Here is a 20,949-nt window from a genome sequence, read left to right as displayed (position 1 = left end):
CATAAGTTTGGGTTTGGAGAATCATTCATCAATTGGATTAAAATATTATATCACATCCCCAATGCATCAGTCAGAACTAATAGTCAGACTTCCAACAAGTTTTTTCTTGGAAGAGGAACCAGACAGGGTTGCCCACTCTCTCCTTTTTTTGCTATATTTATTGAGCCTCTAGCTGCAGCAATAAGACAGAATGGGAGCATTAAAGGAATTAAAACCAAACACAGCCATCATAAAATTAGTCTCTATGCAGATGACATATTACTGTTTTTAAATAATTCATGCTCTGTAAATGAAACAGAAACAATCATTAATGAATTCTCCTCCATATCAGACTATGGAATAAGTCTGTTTTATTACCACTGAACAGTAATGCGGAGCAAAGACTCACAATACCAGTCAAATCAGGGAATATCAAATATCTAGGTATTTATTTTTCCCCCAAATTATCAGAACTGGTGCAGCTAAACCACACCCCATTACTGAAAAGCATACAAGACAATCTAACACGCTGGGTCAACCTGCCTTTGTCCCTTATGGGCAAGGTAGCCACGGTTAAAATGAAAATCTTACCTAAAGTTAATTATCTCTTCTCAATGATTCCCACACAACCGCCACTAAAATGGTTCAAAACATTAGACTCATCCATATCAAGCTTTTTATGGAATAATAAACCTGCAAGAATTAGTCTAAAAACTTTAAAATCTGCAAAAAGCTGTGGAGGCTTAGAATTACCTAACTTCCATAAATACTTTTTTTCAAATAGATTACAATACATCTTAAAATGGTTAAAAAATAACCCAGAAACCAACTCATGGTTAGACTTGGGACAGGCGTTATGTGGAAAGATCAACCTGTCAGATCTACCATTTATTAGCCAAACAGTTCAAAAACAGGATTGTTTTCAAAGTATTAATATAAACGCTACTTTAACAGCCTGGTGGGAATTTTTCTCAAAATATCAAAATCATCAATTCAACCGTGCAAAATGACACCCATCTGGAACAACCCAGACATCCTCATAAACAAAAAAATGATACACTTCCCAGCTTGGCAAACTGGAGGCGTAACACTAAAAGAGCACTTAATTATTGATAAAAGATTCATAACACCCCAGGAACTACAAGACAAACGTGTAATAAATAACTTCTTGGAATATCAGCAACTTAAATCAATTATTACCAAAAAGTTTAAATACAAAGACATTGATTTTAAGCTACCAGAAGCAGTTACCTCTATGATTAATTTTTCAATGAATAAAACTCTCTCCAAAATATATAAACTCTTATGCAATTTAGATAATAATATTTCACTTACAACAATAAAATGATTGCAGATTTGTGCATCAGCACAGATGAAAGCTTTTGGTCAGAACTTTGTCTAAACACCTTTAAACTGATAAAAAGTCCAAATTTGCAGCTAATCCATTTCAAAACACTTCACAGAATTTACTACACTGGACAGAGGATGTTCAAGATGGGTTTCAGTAACTCAGACATTTGTGAGCACTGCGATAGTAATCTACCTGACAGTTACATGCACGCACTGTGGTTCTGCATGTCTGTCCAGGCTCTCAATCACGGCTTCACCGTCACTTCGCGTCCTTGGTGACATGAGTGCCATCGATGTACAAGGAGGATTAGTATCTATCATTTTCATAACTCTTTGTCTTGCTAAAAAACAATTTTAATAAATTGGAAAAATATTAATATAAGTCAACACAGAAATCTGCTGTTTGATCATATCAGCTTGGAAAAAATGTAAGCCCAAAGTTCAAGTAACTTTGAAAGAATTCAGTCTCTCTGGTCTCCCATAGCTAACTCCATGACTTAGGGGGTGGGGGCCCTGTCGTTACTGCTCCTTGTCTGTCTGCCGGGGTTAGGGGTGGGGGTCGGGGCCTACCAGTGCCCGTTGGGGGGCGGTGGGGGACGGCTGTTTGACCACCAGGGGACAGTCTTATCAGCTGTCCCCAACTTACCCCTTACCTCATATAATCTCATTTTAGGGTGATGGGGGTGGGGGGTTTAGCCTGCGAGCACCTTGGAGGGAGGAGCTACTTGGCCGTGGTCCGCCTCCCATGGTTGCCGTATGGAATGCCCCCCCCAGCTCTCTTTAATCTCCTCACATGGAGAGGGATCCCTGAGCTTTCTGGCAAGGCCAAGAGCCTGGGATCATATCACACCTGAACCGGGGTCGTCCGTGTCCCTGTGCCCCTGAGTGCTGGGCCTCGCCAAATTTCCAACGGTGGCCGAGTCTGGTCGGGCCAAGTTTACAACACCCCTTGTGGACCCCCTTTTCTCTGGGGTGCCCCCCTCCTGGGCAGGGACGGCTGGCCCCTGCCTTGCTCCTTCCTGGACCAACCGTGGGCTGGGTGGGTGGCTGCCTGGAGCGCGGAGCAGGTCTCCCTTTGGGGGTACCTGGGGTGGGGCGGGGGGATGCCCAGAACGCCTGGGTGGTGATGGGGTGCTCGTCTGGGGCTGTGGGCACTCTTCTCCGGTGGGGCCCGTCATTGGGCCCTCCCGGCGTGGCATGGGGGCTGCTTTCCTGGTTGGGCTGGGGCTGCGCTCTCTGTCTCCCCGTGCCTCCCTGCTCTCTGACTCTGGGGGCCTCGGGGCGGTCCTGCTGGCCCTGGCCTGGGTGGCGGATGTGAGGGGACGGTTGTTCCCTGCCTGCTGCTGAGTGGCGTTGGGGGGTTCTGGCTGCCGCAGCTGCAGCGGCGGGGGTCTTGGTGTGGGGATGGATGGGAACTCTCCCTCCTCCTTTTCACATTCCACCATCCATTTTAGAAGAACATAAACACTCACTTAAGCACAGGTGTTAGCTCACCGTTGCACTTATAGTTTGTGTGATTGAATGAAATATTTCACACTAGTTGGTTTTAAGGCATAAGTATGCATGTGTGAACACTATTTGTATTGTGTACATGTTGACATGTGGACATCTTTGCAACCAACAGGTGTGTTTATAACATTTAAGTGTGTGTGTGGACAGGCCCCGCCCTTGTAGATTGGTATTACATCTAAACCTTACCTAAATGATAAACATCCAGCAACTTTTACCCCCCACCCATATTATCACCCTTCTAGCCCCCCCCCCCCCCCCCCCCCCCATCTAACATCCCTCTCTCTTCTTCCCTCCTTTTCCTTTTCCGTCCAGTCCAACACAAAAGACTTTCAAATATGAATAAAATGAATAAAGTTTGGCCTCAATTCCAAAGGGGGTTTATTCAGACATACCTCTGGTTTGTCAGAAGATTCATAACCCCTGTTGTTAAAGTAAAATATGTCCAACACAAGAGGCCTTAAGATGTCATCTGTTGGACAGGACAAGTTTAAAAAAAAAAAAAATCCAACATTGGATAACTTCTCACCTAAACTAGCTTAATTTGTTAAGTTAGCAGAAAATGTCCACACCAATAAACAAACTAATTTCACCCGGTACAAACACAAAACATTGGCTCACCGCTCTCATGGACGTATACTTATAAAACCTAACTGCTCTTGAAACATTGCGTTTGCTGCTCTGTTTACTTCTGTTTACAACTTGTAAGTTTAACAACTCCAAAAATGGCCTTCAAACAACGCCTCGGTCCACTCTTTAGAACAATCAGACTATTATAATATAATCACCTTATTTAATCACCTTAAAAAAAAAACTAGCCAGGAATCAAACAAAAAATGTTTTTCTCCAAAAATGTTCTGAAGAATGAGGAAGCAATTATTGATATTTCCCAGTAACCACAAAAACAAAAGGAATTTATCATAAAATTTAAACGAGATATATCCATCCAGTAAACTGCTTAGGAGATTCAATGTGGAATATGACAACTGTACATTCTGTGACTCAGACACAGAAACTACCCAACGTCTTCTCTTTCGTTATTCTTACTCCAAGACTTTCTGGAAACATCTTTTGGACTAGCTCTCTCCTCTTACTTTTGAAAACATCATCTTTGGGATCAACCTGAAGGACTCGCACATGGACTACGCGTTGAACAATCTACTGTCAATTTCAAAACAAGGGTGCAAGTTTACTATTGGACATATTCCAAAAATTAAATTTATTCTAGGAACTTTTTTAGAAATATGTTTAAGTGTGAATATGAGTGAGGGTTATTTTATTTATTCATGTCGTGATATTGTTATGTTCGTTAATTTTTGTCATTGTTAATGAAGACACTCTGATTGCCTGTTTGGTGATACGTTTGCAAATAAAGTAGAATTTTATACATCTGCCATCGAACAGCCTGCTGATTGGTCTAGATTCTATCCAATCAATTCACCATATTTATCTAACATGGTGTCAGCTACTTAGGCTCAGGAGCTGAACTGGCTCTTTATTTTACCCTGAATTTTGCTCTTTAGCTGAAGAAAAAATCAATTTTAATCATTTAAAAAATAACTTGTACTTTCTTTTTTTTAAGCATTGATTTAAAAAAAAAATCAAATTTGTGAATTTATGGCTGAGGATCAACTGAAACCGTAATTATGACATTATGCTAAATCAGGGGTGTCAAACTCAAAATCAAAGTCCCAGGCTAAACTCTATATCTATTGAAAAATTAACTGCAACTAATATGTAATGGTTAACTTTTGCATATTGTGTATTCTTATGTCATATTCTTTCGTTATAGCCATGTTGGCTCTGCACACAAGACAAACAGGTCTGTTCATTATACAGTATTCTTGAGCAGATAATCTGCCTTCCACCTGTCTTCAAAGCTCCTGTTCATCTTTCGTTTGGCCATTTTTGTGGAGGGTAAAATTAATTTGTCATTGTGACTGGAGTCTGGCTATCAACGACTGTCAACAGAAAAAAGGAACGCTTACCGGTTTTGACTGTGCACCTACATACTAGCAAAGCATTGTGGGATTTGTAGTATTAGCGGTACAGTATATACTGCGGGCCAGCTGTAATGCACATTTAATATGATCTTGCGGGCCAATTATAATTACACTGCGGGCCAAATTTGACCTGCCGGCCTGACTTTGACACGTGCGCACAATCAACAGGCCTGTGTGGTTTTGTCCAAAGTAAAAAACAAAATTATTTCAAAGATTTCAAAGATTTTTATAGTCAGTGTATTTCTACAGTGAAATTCCGTTGGCACTCAGTCAAAAAGAAGTAAACATCAAGAATCAATAAAAAAAAAAAAGAAGAATATAAAAAATCTGTAAAAAACGTTAGGAAGCTTTACATAAAAATTTCATAAATTAAACAGTTTTATTGCACATATAGTTGTGTGTTGTACTGAGGGGTGTCTGTGATGGATAAGATTTAAGTCAGTGGGAGATGGAAAGCGGGGGGGTGATGGAGACTACAGCTCTGGGGAAGAAGCTGCGTCTCAGTCTATTTGTCCTTGTTTTTAAAACCCGGTACCTTTTGCCTGATTGCAGCGGCACAAACGGAGTGTCCAGGATGGCTACTGTCTATGATGATGGCCCGTGCTCTTCTCTGTAGACGCTCTTTATAGACAGCGTCCAGGTCTGGGAGCTTGGCTCCCACAATCCTCTGCGCTGTCTTCGCCACCCGGGACAGGTCTCTCCTCTCCTCTGCTGTGCAGCTGCTGTACCACACTGTACAGCCCTGGCAGAGGATGCTCTCCACGGTGCTCCTGTAGAACTTCCTGAGAAGTCCCGGAGCCAGACCCGCCTTCCTCAGCTTCCTCAGGAAGAACAGCCTCTGATGGGCCCTTTTCACCAGTTTGGAGGTGTTCAGTGTCCATGTCAGGTTCTTGGAGATGTGGATGCCAAGAAACCTGACAGAGTCGGTCTGTTCCACCTCCTCACCTCTGATGTGGAGTGGGGGTTGAGTTGTTCTCCTGGTCCTCCTGAAGTCTATAATGACCTTGGTTTTGGTGGGATTGAGGACCAGATCGCTGGCTGAACACCACTCCTCCAAGTGTTGGATCTCCTGCCTTTACCAGGTTTCGTTATTGTCGGTAATGAGGTCAACCATTGTAGTGTCATCCGCAAATTTCACTATAGTGTTGGAAGAGTGGATGGGAGCACAGTCCTGAGTGAAGAGTGTGAAGAGGGCTGGACTGAGCACACAGCCCCATGGTGGGCCTGTGCTCAGGATTATGGTGTCTGATGTCAGGCTCCCCATCCTGACATTCTGGGGCCTGTTGGTCAGGAAGTCCATAATTCATGAACAGAGCGTGGATGAGATTCCGAGATTGGATAGTTTGTGGACCAGTTTGTGGGGGATCACAGTATTGAATGCGCTGCTGAAGTCCACAAAGAGCATCCTGACGTACAGTAGGTGTTTGGCTGCTCCAGGTGAGTCAGGGCTGTGTGGAGTGTGGTGGAAATGGCGTCCTCTGCAGATCTATTTGCCCGGTAAGCAAACTGATGTCTGTCAAAGTATGCGGGGATGTTATCTTTGATATGTTCTAAGACGATCCTCTCAAAACATTTCATTATCACCGGGGTGAGGGCAACTGGACGGTAGTTATTGAGTGTTGCAACAGCAGGTTTTTTGGGCACAGGGACGATTGTTGTGGATTTGAAGCAGGTGGGGACTGTGGAGAGCTGTAAGGAGAGGTTGAAAATATTTTTAAACACGCCAGCCAGCTGGTCAGCGCAGGACTTCAATAGACGGCCTGTCACCCCATCCGGTCCTGCTGCTTCTGCAGTGTTGATCTTTTTCAGGGTGGATCTCACCTCAAGCATGAGTGATGGCTCCCCCTCAGGCTGCACCCTGCTAGTAGGCTGGGTTTTTCCCTACTGCTTGTCAAAGCAGCCAAAGAAGAGGTTCAGTGTGTCTGGAAGATCCCTGTCCTGACTGACCTGTGTGGTGGTTCTGTTGTAGTCAGACAGAGTCCTGATTCCTCTCCACATGCTGCGAGGGTCGTTGTTCCTGAAGTGTCCCTCCATCCGTTGTCTGTAGTTGTCTTTGGCTTCTTTGATTCCTTTTGTCAGATTCTTCCGGGCTGTGCTGTTTTCTAGCTGGCTTACTGACCTGTAGGCGGTGTTCCTGGCCTTTAGCAGTGCCCGAACTTTTTCATTAAACCAGGGCTTCTGGTTGGGGAATGTTCTGATGGTTTTTTTGGGTACTGTTTCCTCTGCACAGAACTTGATGTAATCCAGTACAGCAGCTGTGTAGTCTTCCACAGCTGCTGTACTGTACTCAGGAAACACATCCCAGTCTGTGACTTCAAAACAGTGTTGGAGAGATGCGGTGGCCTCCTCACTCCACACCTGTACAGTGTTTATGGTGGGTCTGCTTCTGCACCCCACTGGTCTGTAGGATAGGGTCACTAGAAGAGAGATCTGGTCTGATACACCTAGGTGGGGGGCTGCTGCAGCTTTGTAGGCTCCCTTGATGTTTCTGTACACCTGGTCCAGAATATTGCTGTCTCTTGTGGGGAAGTATATTTAATATACAAAGCAAGCAGCGAGTCTTTGCACGTCCAATATGTGTTCCCTAAGCAGAGTAGTTCGTCTCGACTGTACTCAATGTGAGCATCCACAGTAATAACACAAAACAAGAAGACAAACAAACGGACAAACACGATCAAAAATCCAAGAAAAGATGACGAGTGCCGAGCCGCTGCGTGTGCATGCGCCGCCGCCATGATAGTGAACATGTGGTCTTATATTTTATTCATGAATAAAATAAAATTTTTTCTTTATATTTCAACATTTTATTCATTAAAATAAAACAATAGTTTAGATACAAATCTTAAACGTAATCAAATGGATCTTCCGGCTGGACGGAGTCGGAGCTCAGCTGTTTCTTTCTGCTTTGGACATTTTAAACACGCTGGCCGCTACACTACCAGAAATAAATACAAAAACCTGTTTTATTTTGTGCCTTTGTTTCTCCTTTTGGGTTTTACTCAGAGAGAAATGGGAAAAAGTCCCAATCTATAACAGAACCGATACAAAGTCTGTGTTTGCCTCCAAGCACGTCAATACTAGACACTTGATTGGATAGAATTTAGACCAATCAACAGGCTGTTTGACGGCAAATATAACAAGCTAAACTTAAATGCAAATTTATAGGTAGTGAAAAAGTGAGGTGAGACACAATTCATGTGGAAATATTTGTGTTGTAAATGCAAAAATATTTTTTTGAAAGCAAAAAAAAATTTTAATAGCAAATATTTAATGTTTTCCTTTGCTTCTTAGAATGTTTTGTTTTTCAATGTGTCGGCATAAATATCACTTCATAGAGATTGTGTCATCTTACTTCCGGGTTGGAAAAGAACTTTAAAAAAAGAACTAAACTTTACTTAAAAAATTGTTCCTTTGTGTGCCAAAGGTACTATATTATCACATACTGTACAGACCAAAAGTTTGAACACACCTTCTCATTCAAAAAGTTTTCTGACTATGAAAATTGTAGATTCACACTGAAGTCATCAAAACTGCATTCTCCTGATGAGCTTCTAGAGGTAGTCACCTGAAATGTTTTTCACTCCACAGGTGTGCCCTGTCAGGTTTAATAAGTGGGATTTCTTGCCTTCTAAATGGGGTTGGGACCATCAGTTGTGTTGTGCAGATATCAGGTGGACACACAGCTGATAGTCCTACTGAATAGACTGTTAGAATTTGGATTGTGGCAAGAAAAAAACAGCTAAGTACAGAAAAACGGTACAGAAAAACGAGTGGCCATCATTATTTTAAGGAATGAAGGTCAGTCAGTCTGAAAAATTGAGAAAACTTTGAAAGAGTCCCCAAGTGCAGTCCCAAAAACCATCAAGTGCTCCAAAGAAACTGTCTCACATGCGGACCCCCCCAGGAAAGGAAGACCAAGAGTCTCCTCTGCTGCGGAGGATAAATTCATCCGATTCAGCAGCCTCAGAAATGGCAGATTAACAGCAGCTCAGATTAGAGAGCAGGTCAATGGCACACAGAGTTCTAGCAGTAGACACATCTCTACAACAACTGTTCAAAGGAGACTGTGTGAATCAGGCCTTCATGCTAGAATATCTGCTAGGAAACCACTGCTAAAAAAAGGCAACAAGCAGAAGAGACTTGTTTGGGCTAAAGAACACAAGGAATGGACATTAGACCAGTGGAAATCTCTGCTTTGGTCTGATGGTTCAAATTTGAGATTTTTGGTTCCAACCACCGTGTCTTTGTGCGACGCAGAAAAGGTGAACGGATGGACTCTACATGCCTGGTTCCCACCATGAAGCATGGAGGAGGAGGTGTGATGGTGTGGGGGTGCTTTGCTGGTGACACTGTTGGGGATTTATTCCAAATTGAAGGCATACTGAACCAGCATGGCTGCCATAGCACCTTGCAGCAGCATGCTATTCCATTCGGTTTGCGTTTAGTTGGACCATCATTTATTGTTCAACAGGACAATGACCCCAAACACACCTCCAGGCTGTGGAAGGACTATTTGACCTGGAAGGAGAGTGATGGGGGGCTGCCCCAGATGACCTGGCCTCCACAGTCACCTGAACCCAATGGAGATGGTTTGGGGTGGGCTGGACCGCAGAGTGAAGGCAAAAGGGCCAACAAGTGCTAAGCATTCTGGGAACTCCTTCAAGACTATAGGAAGACCATTTCAGGTGACTACCTCTAGAAGCTCATCAAGAGAATGCCAAGAGTGAGCAAAGCAGTAATCAAAGCAAAGGGTGGCTACTATGAAGAACCTACAATATGACATATTTTCAGTTGTTTCACAGTTTTTTGTTATGTATAGAATTCCACATGAGTTAATTCACAGTTTTGATGTCTTCAGTGTGAATCTACAATTTTCATAGTCGTGAAAATAAAGAAAACTCTTTGAATGAGAAGGTGTGTCCAAACTTTTGGTCTGTACTGTACATGGTTTACTATAAAAGGTTTGAGAGTAGCATGATATAGGCCACATGTGTCAAACTCAAGGCCCGGGGGCAAAATGTGGCCCTCAGTGTCATTTTATGTGGCCCGCGAGAGCATAAAAGTTTTTAATTTCTCAAAATAAAAATTGTTGTGTATTTATTCATGTCTAGGGGGAATCTGACTTGAAATTTCAGATTGGGCAACTATACATTAGGACTTAAACACCGTCCATGTAACCTAACCTGACAGAATCAAATGTCAAAGGATTTATGCTAGAGTAACAAGCAAACTTGTTTTTTTAATTGTCACTTTAAAAGGTTATGATGAATAAATAATGAGTTAATTAACATTAAGGAGTAGTTACATTTACTTTTCATTACATTTAGTTACATGTATAAGTTCTATCTGGCCCTTTGAGGACAACTGTCCTGATGTGGCCCTCGGGGAAAATGAGTTTGACACCCCTGATATAGGCCCTTTTAATGTACTTTTGGTAAAAGGTGTCCAAAAATCTATGACGAGGTAATGAAGTAGTACTTTCTTAAACAGGTGTATTTGTCACAGCTTCTTAAGCTTCTTCACAGCTTTGAAAAAAAGTCTTTGTTGCTCTTTTTTTCGCAGAGTCGGACAGCCATTTTTTGCCTGACCCAGAGGGTGTTCAGGACACTTTGCGAGAACCATTGCCACCTAAACAGTCAGTCATACCTCCAAAATGGCTCATAAGCTCCACCCCAGAACCAGGAAGTGAGGGTTCAACTCGAACACTGTCCAACCACCCCACCACTCAGTACTCGTCTCTGTCGGCTGTGACTTCCAAACCTGTTCGGTTGGTGTCCTCTGCAGGGACCAGCACTCAGCAGGTTACTTTGACTTCCACCTCTCAGGCAGTCAAGCAGCCCCCAGTGCCTCCACCCAAGCCCATGAACCGAGGCAATGCAGGAACGCTGGGTAAGTGCCTCCACAAATGTGGAATGTCCACCACAGGAAGTATTTACAATTTATTGCGCAATTGATACTAGAGAAAGATTTGTGGTCATTCACACATCCCGGTAATGATGTTATCTGGACACTTTAACCGCTTCTTCCTAGTTAGTTAAAGCTACGCTTGAAATACTTTTGTAAGGTTTTGCAAGGATTACAGACACTCTTGGTTTTGGGCGGATGCCTTGCCTTGTTTACTGTACATTTGTCTCATTTAACAGTGCGCTTGAATTCCCACTTCATCAAAGTTTCCTGATTTGAATAATTGTTCTCACTGCAGCACATCTGGTGGGTTTTGTACCTTGTTATGAGGTTGTTCTTTTGAGATCTAACACTACTGTAGAGTTTTGGGAGCCTGTAAAGGTGCGTTCATACCAAACACGATTCGCGCGGCAGAGGCGGCCAGTTTCAATGTTAAGGTGCTTAAACTCTGGCTGCGTCGACTCATGTTCAAGCGGCCAATTTCCATTAAATGATAAATGGCGTATGGAAACACACACCACAATGTTGGGCTTTGGTATCAGGGACGCTCGTTTTCACATCAAGCTTCATCCCACTGTAGGTAGCAGACAAGCGCTAGTGAATAGTAAAAAAAATAAATAAAAAAAAGAATATTGGTGCATATAGACCAGCTGCGTCGACGCGCGTTTAAGTGGCCACTTTCAATGACATGTCTTTGGAAACGAGCATAGACCAGAATTTTGGGCTTCCCCATCTGGAACGCCTGTGGTTGGGTGTCGCTACGCAAGTATTTAAGTGAAATCGCTGGCTCTATGTACAAATCTGGCGTTCATTGATCACGCGCTAAAAGTTCAACCAGAATTTGACGTGCAAATCGCATTTAGTGTGAACACATCTTTAAGGAAACAAGCTGCATTTCAGCACATTTAAACAGATGTTTCTTTCTTAAATCAGTATCATATTTTCATATAAGCAGATACAATAAAAAAAGATATATAGGAGTTTAAAAACAATAATAGTAGAACTTCAGTCACTCTTTGCAAAAATTAAAACTTCATCTGTTTTTAAAAAAATGTTATATATACCAATGCAATAATTCCCCCAAGTTTATAATGTTGTGAATTTCACTCTTTATTGCCCATTTTAGTAGATAAAAAGATCTTTATTTTTATTAATAAGTACTGTATGTTCATATCCAAAGCTTTCATGAAAAGCTGTTGTTTTTGTGTGCAAGACTTTTGCATTTCATTTAACAAGCAGTCCTCAGACTGAATGTATACCTGGTCATGGAGTTCCACTGATTATTAAGGTCAAGAGGTTTTGTGAACAAAATATTTAGACTTAAACAACACAGCAACACACTAAAAGAGCACAAGTAAAATCTACTGTAATACAGTAGGACAGAAAAGTATTGTGCAAGTTCTTCCACTTAAAAAGACGAGAGGCCTGTAAATTTCATCAAATGTATACCTCAACTATGAGAGAAATGGAAAAAATCCGGAAAATCCCATTGTTTGATTTGTAAATTATGGTGGAAAATAGGTATTTGGTCACTTATTTAGGTCACAGACCTGTAACTTCTTCTGTAGAGGATCCTCCGTCTTCCACTCGTTACCTGTATTAATGACACCTGTTGGAACTTGTTATCTATAGAAAGACACCTGTCCACAACCTCAAAGTCACACTCCAAACTCCACTGTGGCCAAGACCGAAGAGTTGTCTAAGGACACCAGAAACCAAATTGTTGACCTGCACCAGGGCTGGGACTGAATCTGAATCTGCAACAGGTAAACATCTCGGTGTGAAGAAATCAACTGTGGGAGCAATTATTAGGGAATGGAAGACATACAAGACCACTGATAATCTCCCTCCATCTGGGGCTCCCTGCAAGATCTCACCCTGTGGGGTCAAAATGATCTCAAGAACTGTGAGCAAAAATGCTAGAACCACACAGGGGACCTAGTGAATGACCTGCTTAGAGCTGGGACCAAAGTAACAAAGTAACACACTACGTCCCCAGGGACTCAAACCCTGCAGTGCCAGACGTGTCCCCCTGCTAAAGCCAGTACATGTGCACATCGTCTAAAGTTTGCTAGAAAGCATTTGGATGATCCAGATTAGGACTGGGAGAATGTCCTATCGTCAGATGAAACAAAAATAGACCTTTTTGGTAAGAACTCTACTCATCGTGTTTGGAGGAGAAAGAATACTGAGCTGGATCCAAAGAACACCATACCTACTATAAAGCATGGGGGTGGAAACATCATGCTTTGGGGCTGTTTTTCAGAAAAAGGACCAGGACGACTGATCCGTGTAAAGGAAAGAATGAATGTGTCACGGCTGGAGGGACGGAAACCCAAGTGCAGATAGAAATCAGGCTGAGACTCAGCAATGCGCTTAGGGGCGATTTAATGCTAACAGAAAGCGCCACAAGGTGGGATCACAAAAACACAAAAAACTCCTCAAGAGAGGGAAAACTGCAAAAGGCAAAAAAAGGGAACAACTAAGCTCAGAAAAAGGCCAAAGGACAAAACAGACCTCAGTGTCGGCTGAGTAGGAAAACCACTGACTTAACAGGGACGCACAGACACTGAAGACTGAGTAGCATCAACTTAAATAAGCATGATTGCAAAGTTCAGGCAGCTGTGCACTCCTCCACAGAGAAGACCAGGCAGGAAAGGGAGGGGCCATCCAGGAGGAGTGACAGCTGACCTGCAAAACACAGAGGCAGTCAGGAAACAGAACAGAAAAAACACCACACTGTGTCAGAATGGAGCCATGTATAATCAGATTCTGAGTGACAGCCTCCTTCCATAAGCAAGGGCATTGAAGATGAAACATGGCTGGGTCTTTTAGCATGACAACAACCCCAAACACACTGACCGGGTAACAAAGGAGTGCCTTGTAAGACATATTTCACAGTTCTGCAGTGGCCTAGCCAGTCTTCAGATCTCAACCCCATAGAAAATCTTTAGAAAGGGAGTTGAAAGTCCATGTTTGCTCTAGAGGAGATCTGCATGGATAAATGGGCCAAAATACCAGCAACAGTTTGTGAAAACCTTGTGAAGACTCACAGAAAATGTTTGACAGCTGTCATTGCCAACAAAGGGTATATAACAAAGTACTGAGTTGAACTTTTGTTCACCAAATACTTATTTTCCACCGTAATTTACAAATAAATTATTTAAAAATCAGAAAATGGGATTTTCTGGATTTTTTTCTCATTTTGTCTCTTGTAGTTTAAGCATGCCTGTGATGAGAACTTGAAAAAGTAGTGGCTGACAATTCTTTTTTGCCCCACTCTACATGAAATGCTGCAGACTAATTTTTGCGGTATGAAGTGGCTTTTAGGAACCTTGACAACCCACAGCTGACATTACTTAAAGGGCATTAAACCTCCTTGATATCAAATATGCAAAAAAATTAGTACAAATTTCTGGGAATTCTTTATGTATTTCAAATCTGCTCTAAAACAGAGTGTGAAAAGTCTCACTCCGATTACCTTTTGATCTATTTTCAAAGTTTTTCCAGTGGTCAATTTTCACAGCCAAAATGAAAAAAACCTGTGTCTTTTCTAAGACATAGGATGTGCAGCAGCAGTATTCCATTAGAAATTTACCTCCAAGTTATGGGGGGGGACTGTTGGTGGTGAGTAATCCTGCACAGATTTCCCATGAGACCCTTGTTTAGATTCTCTCCCACTAGCTTACAGCCCCTCACAACTCCAAGCTAACATTATCGGTGCAACAAACACAGTGAGCAATGTTGGAGCTATCCTGTACAGTTTTAAACCAAATGCCAGCTCAGACAATGAAAACCAAGCTAACGGAAGAGTGTATAAAAAGGGAGAATACTTACTCTGTGCCAACTGGCCCGTCCACAACTCTAACGCAAATTTCTACTGAACTGATGTCGCTCTGCAGACTATATCCTAAAAAACATTACAGGTTTTTTTTATTTTGTTTGGCCACAAACTGCATAATTATAATGAAGAGACCACTGGGGGCACTTTTACAAGAGATCAAAAGATGGTTGGAGTGGGACTTTAAACCTCCATGTAGCTGAGTTCTTTTAAAGCCTTAGCTGAAAGCCCTCGTCTCCTCCTTGTTAGTCTCTGCCCTGCAGGGGGGAGAAAACGCACAGCTTCCGCTCTACTGGTCCTGCTGGAAGCGAGAGTGTGACTATGATGTCTACCTGTCCCTGCCGGTGTACTTGTGCCGGCGGGCCGGAGGCCTGCGCTCAGGTAAAAGGACGCCCCTGGTGTCTCAGCCTGGGTACCAGTCTCTGCACTGCCCCTTCCAGAGTCTGCTTCCTTCACCATGTCATGTCTTTCAAACTGCCAACATGTCTGTAAATTGCTAATCAGCCCTTAATGCTTTTCTTCAGGTGAAGTTGATAGGAGCCGCATGCAAATAACGGGCTGACAATGAGTGCGCTTTTTGTGTAGGAGAGCCTGCGTGAGTCCAGTTGACTGTTTGAGCGAGCTGCAGCTGTGGAGGACAAGGCATCCATGTTGGAAGCACTAATACACTCGCTTTCTGCTCAGGGGGCTGGACAGATGAAAGAGAGGGAACACAGGGCAGAAAAGAAGTGAAGGAAGGGGCGATGTGATCCATCGCAGGGCAGTCAACTGCATGTTATAACTCACACTGTGCCTCTGTAGCACTGCTCTGCTTTTAGGACCAGTGCTGCTCTACATGGTTTTCAAAGGCCATATGGAAAATGTACTGTAGATAATGTGCTTGAAATGAGCAGAAGTTTTGCACAAAATCTTTTATTTGGAAACTTTTGCACATAACAAAGCTTTGAGGTTGAGCATGTTTGTGTTTTGGATCTGTGATGTGAGGGCTTGCACTGCATATGCTTCATTTCTAGTGCAACCCTGTGATTCCTCTCCCTGTACTCGTGCTCTCAGTGGTTCAATCTCTCCTGACTGGTGCCTCACATCACAGAGGCAAATGGCCTGTGAATAATAAAGAACTTGCCATTAGGTCCCTCCAAGCATCAGCACTAAACATTTATGCATAAGATGTGTTTTATTTGTAGGTGACTTCACTCAGACTACAGGGGGCGCCAGTCATGTCGCCAAGCCCTCTCCCCCCATGCCTCCTAAAAGGACCACCCCGATCACCAAGCGCGGCATAGAAGACTCTGCTTTGAGCCCTTCCCCACACTCCCTAGAAGACCACAGCAGCCTATCTGTGGGGTTCCAGATGCCCCCTCCTCCCTCCCCTCCTCTGCCAACTCACATTCCCCCCTCCCCACCCCGCCAGCAAATACACTCCCACCACCTCCACCATCAGCACTCCTACCCGCACCCACTGCCCCAACCCATCCCAATGCTTTTCGACCTGCCAAGCCCCACCAACGAGTCCCCTCAGCACCCGGCCCCCGTCCCGCTGCACATCATGATCCAGCGTGCACTTTCCAGTCCTGGGCCGGCCCAGCCACACCCAGATGGGTTGCAGCGGGCCCACGCTCTGCTGTTTGAAACCCCCCCGGATTACCAGGGAGAGCGTGGCCGTCCTCTGCCCGTCAGCATCCAACCTCTAAAACTGTGAGTTTCTTCATTTGTCGAACAAAAAACATTCAGAAATGTGTGTGTGATTCTGCATCTCCACTGCAGCAGTGGGCGGAAATGTCCACTGCTGCAGTGAAATGATCACAGCGTTCATCCGATGCATCTGCTTTCTGTTTTTACATCAAAATTCTGAAGCGCAGAAAAAAATTGAAAGGGAAAACCAAGCATCCGTTTTATATCCCACTGTGCTGTTGGACTTGCTATCAATCATTAATTAAAGCTGTGATTGGTTATCAAGTTTTCTTTTTAACCTTGCATTCGCCACAGCAAATCAGCAGGTGATTTGGCACAGAGCTTTTACATTGAATGCCCTTTCTGACACAAAACTGTATTTTAAAGGCACAGAGAGACTCAGATAGGCAAAAGGTCTTGCCTAAGGACCCACACTGGTTTTTTCTTTAGCTCATTGCACGCTCTGGGCATCAAACCCAGCTTTCCTGCGTGAAAGTCCTACACCCAGCCAAGTATCATTAAAAAAATGACATGGATGAACACTCGTGAAGAGGGTGGATTTTTGTTTTATTGGAGATGTTGTAGTTCCGTGAGGAAAAGTGACATCTTCTAACTCACTGAAGATGACGTGGGCAGCTGTCCATGTCACCTGAAAGTGCAGCCTCTGCCTTCCAGGCTTTAGTAGAAAGTTGTGGACACAAACCACTGCTGAGCATTTTACTGCTGCCTCCTTCCTCCAGGTGAGAGCAAACAAAGATTCTAATAAATACTTTCACTACTGTATTTATAACACTTTTATTAAGTTCCTCTAATGCTTTAATAAATATTTTAATACATTTTTAAAAACACTTTTTGTTGCCCATTTAACCACAAACATTCATATTTCTTCATTAAAAACTGATTGTGCATTTTCTCACATTTAGGTACCTGGAGAGAGAACAGAAGCTGGGGAAGTTATATTTATGCCTTAGGGCAGTGGTCCCAACCTTTTTGTCACTGCGGACCGGTACAACGCAAAACACGTTTACCATGGGTGGTTGAGGTGTATCACGTGATGTTTGGTGTCGCGACTTTGACGTGCTTTAAATGTGACTGATGTAACAGAGAGAATCCGGTCACTTTTCAAAATAAAACGTTTTTTTCAAAGAAAGAAAACAATAAAATGGAAATTATTTTTTCTTTCTGTGCGTCCCGGTCCTAAAATTTCCCGCGGACCGGTACCAAGTGTCCCGCGGCCCAGTACCGGTCCGCGGCCCGGTGGGCTGCTGTCCGGTGCCGATCCGCGGGCTACTTGGTACTGGGCTGCAGGCAGAACTTCGATTATTTCCATTTTGTTTATTTTCTGATACTGACGGAAGTTTTATTTTGGTTTAGTACCGTATCTGAAAAAGGTTTGAGGTTTGCTCCTGATTGAGTCTGGCTAATTTGTCTGAGTCTCAAACCTTGCGTTTGGTCTGTATTCAGACTGGCATCAAGCGGACTATTCTGTTACAGACCAAAGCTTGTAAACAAAACCATATGACTAAAGATCTCATCTGTCATTGGCCAAAGACGAAGGTGCTCCACTTTACAATCCTTTAAGTGAACTTATTAAACTTTATATTTTGATTACCAGTTTTGAATATAAACACTTTTTACTTGTTACTTTGGTACGGCTGTGTTAAAATAAAGGTAGTAACAAGTAAAAAGTTGAACCCTTTTTTCTTTTTTATAACACATAATCGTTGCTTTATTGCTACACGTCGGCTACGGTGGCCGTTTTGGTTCAGTTGTTCCGCTCCGAGGACTGATTGTATTTAGACTGAGGAATCTCCGCGCTAACCAAAGCTTAGTGAAAAACGAACTCTGGTCCACTTTAAGCGGACCAAATGTGTCCATTCTGAATCCAACATTAAAATGGAAATCTTTATTGAAAAGATGCTGCTCATTTCATAATATGCATTTTCTGATCTTTACCTAAAGAATTGTATTAAGCCTCTGAAAAATGCATTTTGCACTGGCTCGTAAATTTAATGCGCTTTGATTTTTCTGTTGGCTTGCTGTCAATAAATTGAAAATGTCTTTTAAACAGTAATTCTTGTATTCTATTTTTAAATCTCTGTGTGTTTGTTGGTGTGTTAGTTCTTCTATAGCACGAAAAATATTTTAAACGCTTTAAGTTCCTACTTTTAGTAATATCTTAATTTCCTATTTATGATTTTTTTAAGTTAGACTACCAGTAATGTGATGAATCCACATTTTAATCTCACTGAGGTCAAAGTGTGTTATGGAAGACTAACAGAATTAAACATCTAGAACATATCATTCAAGATAATACATTTGTATCTTTTGAAAACCTAAAAGGATGGTATGAATTAAGTAATACATTTTATTTTAGAATATCTGTAACTGAAATCCCTAATAAGTACAAGGTTTGATCCAAGTCATATGACACTCCCTGATACAGTGAATACATTTCTTTTTTTTTTTTATTATTTATTTATGTTTTCAGTTTTACAGTACAAAACAGTACAATAAACATTATAATTTGAATTTGCATAGAAGTTCTTAATACACAAACATAGAAAAGTGTTTTTTTTGTTTTTTTTGTTTTTTTAACAAAATATAAGAACATTGAACTATAGGAGAGACCACCATCGTGATGCCACGCCCCCGCCACGTTGCGAGTCGACACCATAAGCCGCGGTTACATGTGCAAAATATCTTGATGGGATCAATGGTCGGATTAGAATCCAACCGTGTTCATGGGCCCAGAAAAATGTTTTCAGAATATAAAAACGTTCACTAAGGTCACACTTTCCGTCGGAATAAATCATTCGCACATGCGCAGTAGGGTTTGAAAACCGGAAGGGGATATAACTTCCGCCGAGCGGCTTTTTTTTTCAAACTTTATTGAATGTAACAATTCAATACAAAACAATCTTAAACAGCGCCGAGCGGCTATATACATTGACACGTCAGCTCGGTAAAATACGAGACGATCTTCTAAACGTGCTTTTAATAATGTTACGGTTATTATGAAGCACCTGTTCGCTCATCATTTGAATTTTAATCCGTGTGGTCAGAGCTCTTTCTGAACGAAGCCAGGATTAGCAGTATGCTAACACGGGCTAACAACATTAGCTTTGGGTGGTGCTGCTTGCTGGCTGCACGTAAACATGTAAGAATAACATCAGCCTTTATTTAGTCGGGACACGACTGGAAACACAAATCCACGTGATTGTTTGAATGTTTTCTAAGGACTGAGCGACATTTCTGCTTTGAAGCTCAAACCGCTGTGTGTGCTGACGATCCGAGCTGTGCTCAGACACACACTTTTAGACCCGGTTCTGAGTTCGGTTGCTTGTACCCCTAGAGCTGCGGGACGGATCGCAGTCTTAAATCTCCCACACATACCGCTTTTTTTTGTTAAAGTCACTTCCCTCAGTTTATACTGGATCATCGCGGATTAACCATTAGTTGGGAAATAAAATGAAAAAAGCAAAATAACGATTAGCAATTATATAACGAACGAAACATGAACGAACGAAAAATGTAAAAAATACCCCCCCCCCCCCCCCCCCCCCCGACGATGTCATCGTCCATCCCGATGGTTGACAGCAAACATCGTCAACAGCCAATTTAAGGGACATCGCCCAACCCTAATGAGAGGGCAGTCCCACATGATGTGAACATGATGTGCTCATTGGTTTCCACATTTTCTCCAACATAACGGAGGGTTTCCATCGTAATGAGTCTTCTGAAGTGGTGTGATAAAGAATCTGATCAGATTTTTCCATCCATATTCTCTCCATCTTTGTGAAGCAGTACATTTCCATTGTTGTTTCCATATTGATGTCCATTCGTCCGGTGTTATGTTCACTCCGGCCTCTTTCTCACACAATGTCTTCACATATTCAGTCGAGTGAGGATTCTTGCTTATCAAAAACGCATACAGAGCAGAAATATGTTTTCTAATAACATCACCTTTATATGCCTTTGTAATTATGTCAACCAGATCTCTTTTAGTTTCAACCTTTACTCCAATCTTTGTGTTTATATAATGCCTTATTTGTAGGTATCTATAAAAGTCCTGCTTTTCCAAACTGTATTTTTCTTTCAACGTTTCAAAACTGATTACCTTGCCATCCTTAATCAAGCTTCCAAATGTTGATAGCCCTTTGGTGGACCAATATTTAAAACGTGAATCCAATTTGTTTGGGGCAAAATTAGAATCATAGGCATACCATTTGAATATTGAGAGGTCGTTTTCTAGTTTTAATTCTTTAACTACGTTTTTCCATATAGAGAGTGTACACTTAACCCACGGATTGCAAATATTGTCAATATGTTTTTGGATATTTGAGTCCACCAGAACTGCTTGTATGGGAATAGTGATCAAATTTTCCTCCATGTCTTTCCATTTAGCGTTTCAGTTCACATCACACCAGTTAATCACCGTTTTCATTTGAGCTGCTCGAAAATAATCCCTTAGAGAAGGCAGGCCCCACCCTCCTTCATTTTTATGGAATTGTAGCGTTTTAAGGCGAACTCTTGGTCTCTTACCTCCCCATATGAAACGTGATATGATTTTATCCCATTCATGAAATTGGTTTTGAGGGATATTTATAGGTAGTGTCTGGAAAAGATAGAGTAATCTTGGTAAAATATTCATTTTGATGGATTCAATTCTTGAATATAAAGAAAGAAAAG

At 42.2% G+C, this 20,949-nt stretch overlaps 1 protein-coding gene across 29 annotated transcripts in view; it reads left to right on the top strand.

Annotated features, from left to right (window-relative positions):
* The window catches only part of phactr4b (phosphatase and actin regulator 4b), a 187,444-nt gene that overhangs the window by 74,889 nt on the left and 91,606 nt on the right, over positions 1-20,949 (top strand). For 16 of the 29 annotated variants that reach the window (XR_013648178.1, XM_078932841.1, XM_078932840.1 and 13 more), the window contains 3 exons: positions 10,404-10,730; positions 14,836-14,967; positions 15,771-16,281. Coding sequence is in view for 28 of the 29 variants with exons in the window: in XM_078932841.1 (XP_078788967.1) it covers positions 10,404-10,730; positions 14,836-14,967; positions 15,771-16,281 (970 nt within the window). In the remaining variant the exon portion in view is untranslated. The remainder of the gene's footprint in view (positions 1-10,403; positions 10,731-14,835; positions 14,968-15,770; positions 16,282-20,949) is intronic. The other 13 variants (XM_078932858.1, XM_078932862.1, XM_078932857.1 and 10 more) reach the window with 3 other exon arrangements.

The sequence above is a fragment of the Oryzias latipes genome, chromosome 16 (genome assembly GCF_053564925.1).
Source record: "Oryzias latipes strain Hd-rR chromosome 16, Olatipes_Hd-rR_3.1".
Classification (NCBI taxonomy): Eukaryota; Metazoa; Chordata; class Actinopteri; order Beloniformes; family Adrianichthyidae; genus Oryzias; species Oryzias latipes.
Note: the sequence above shows the minus strand (reverse complement) of the source record. Positions and strands in the feature narration are given on the sequence as shown.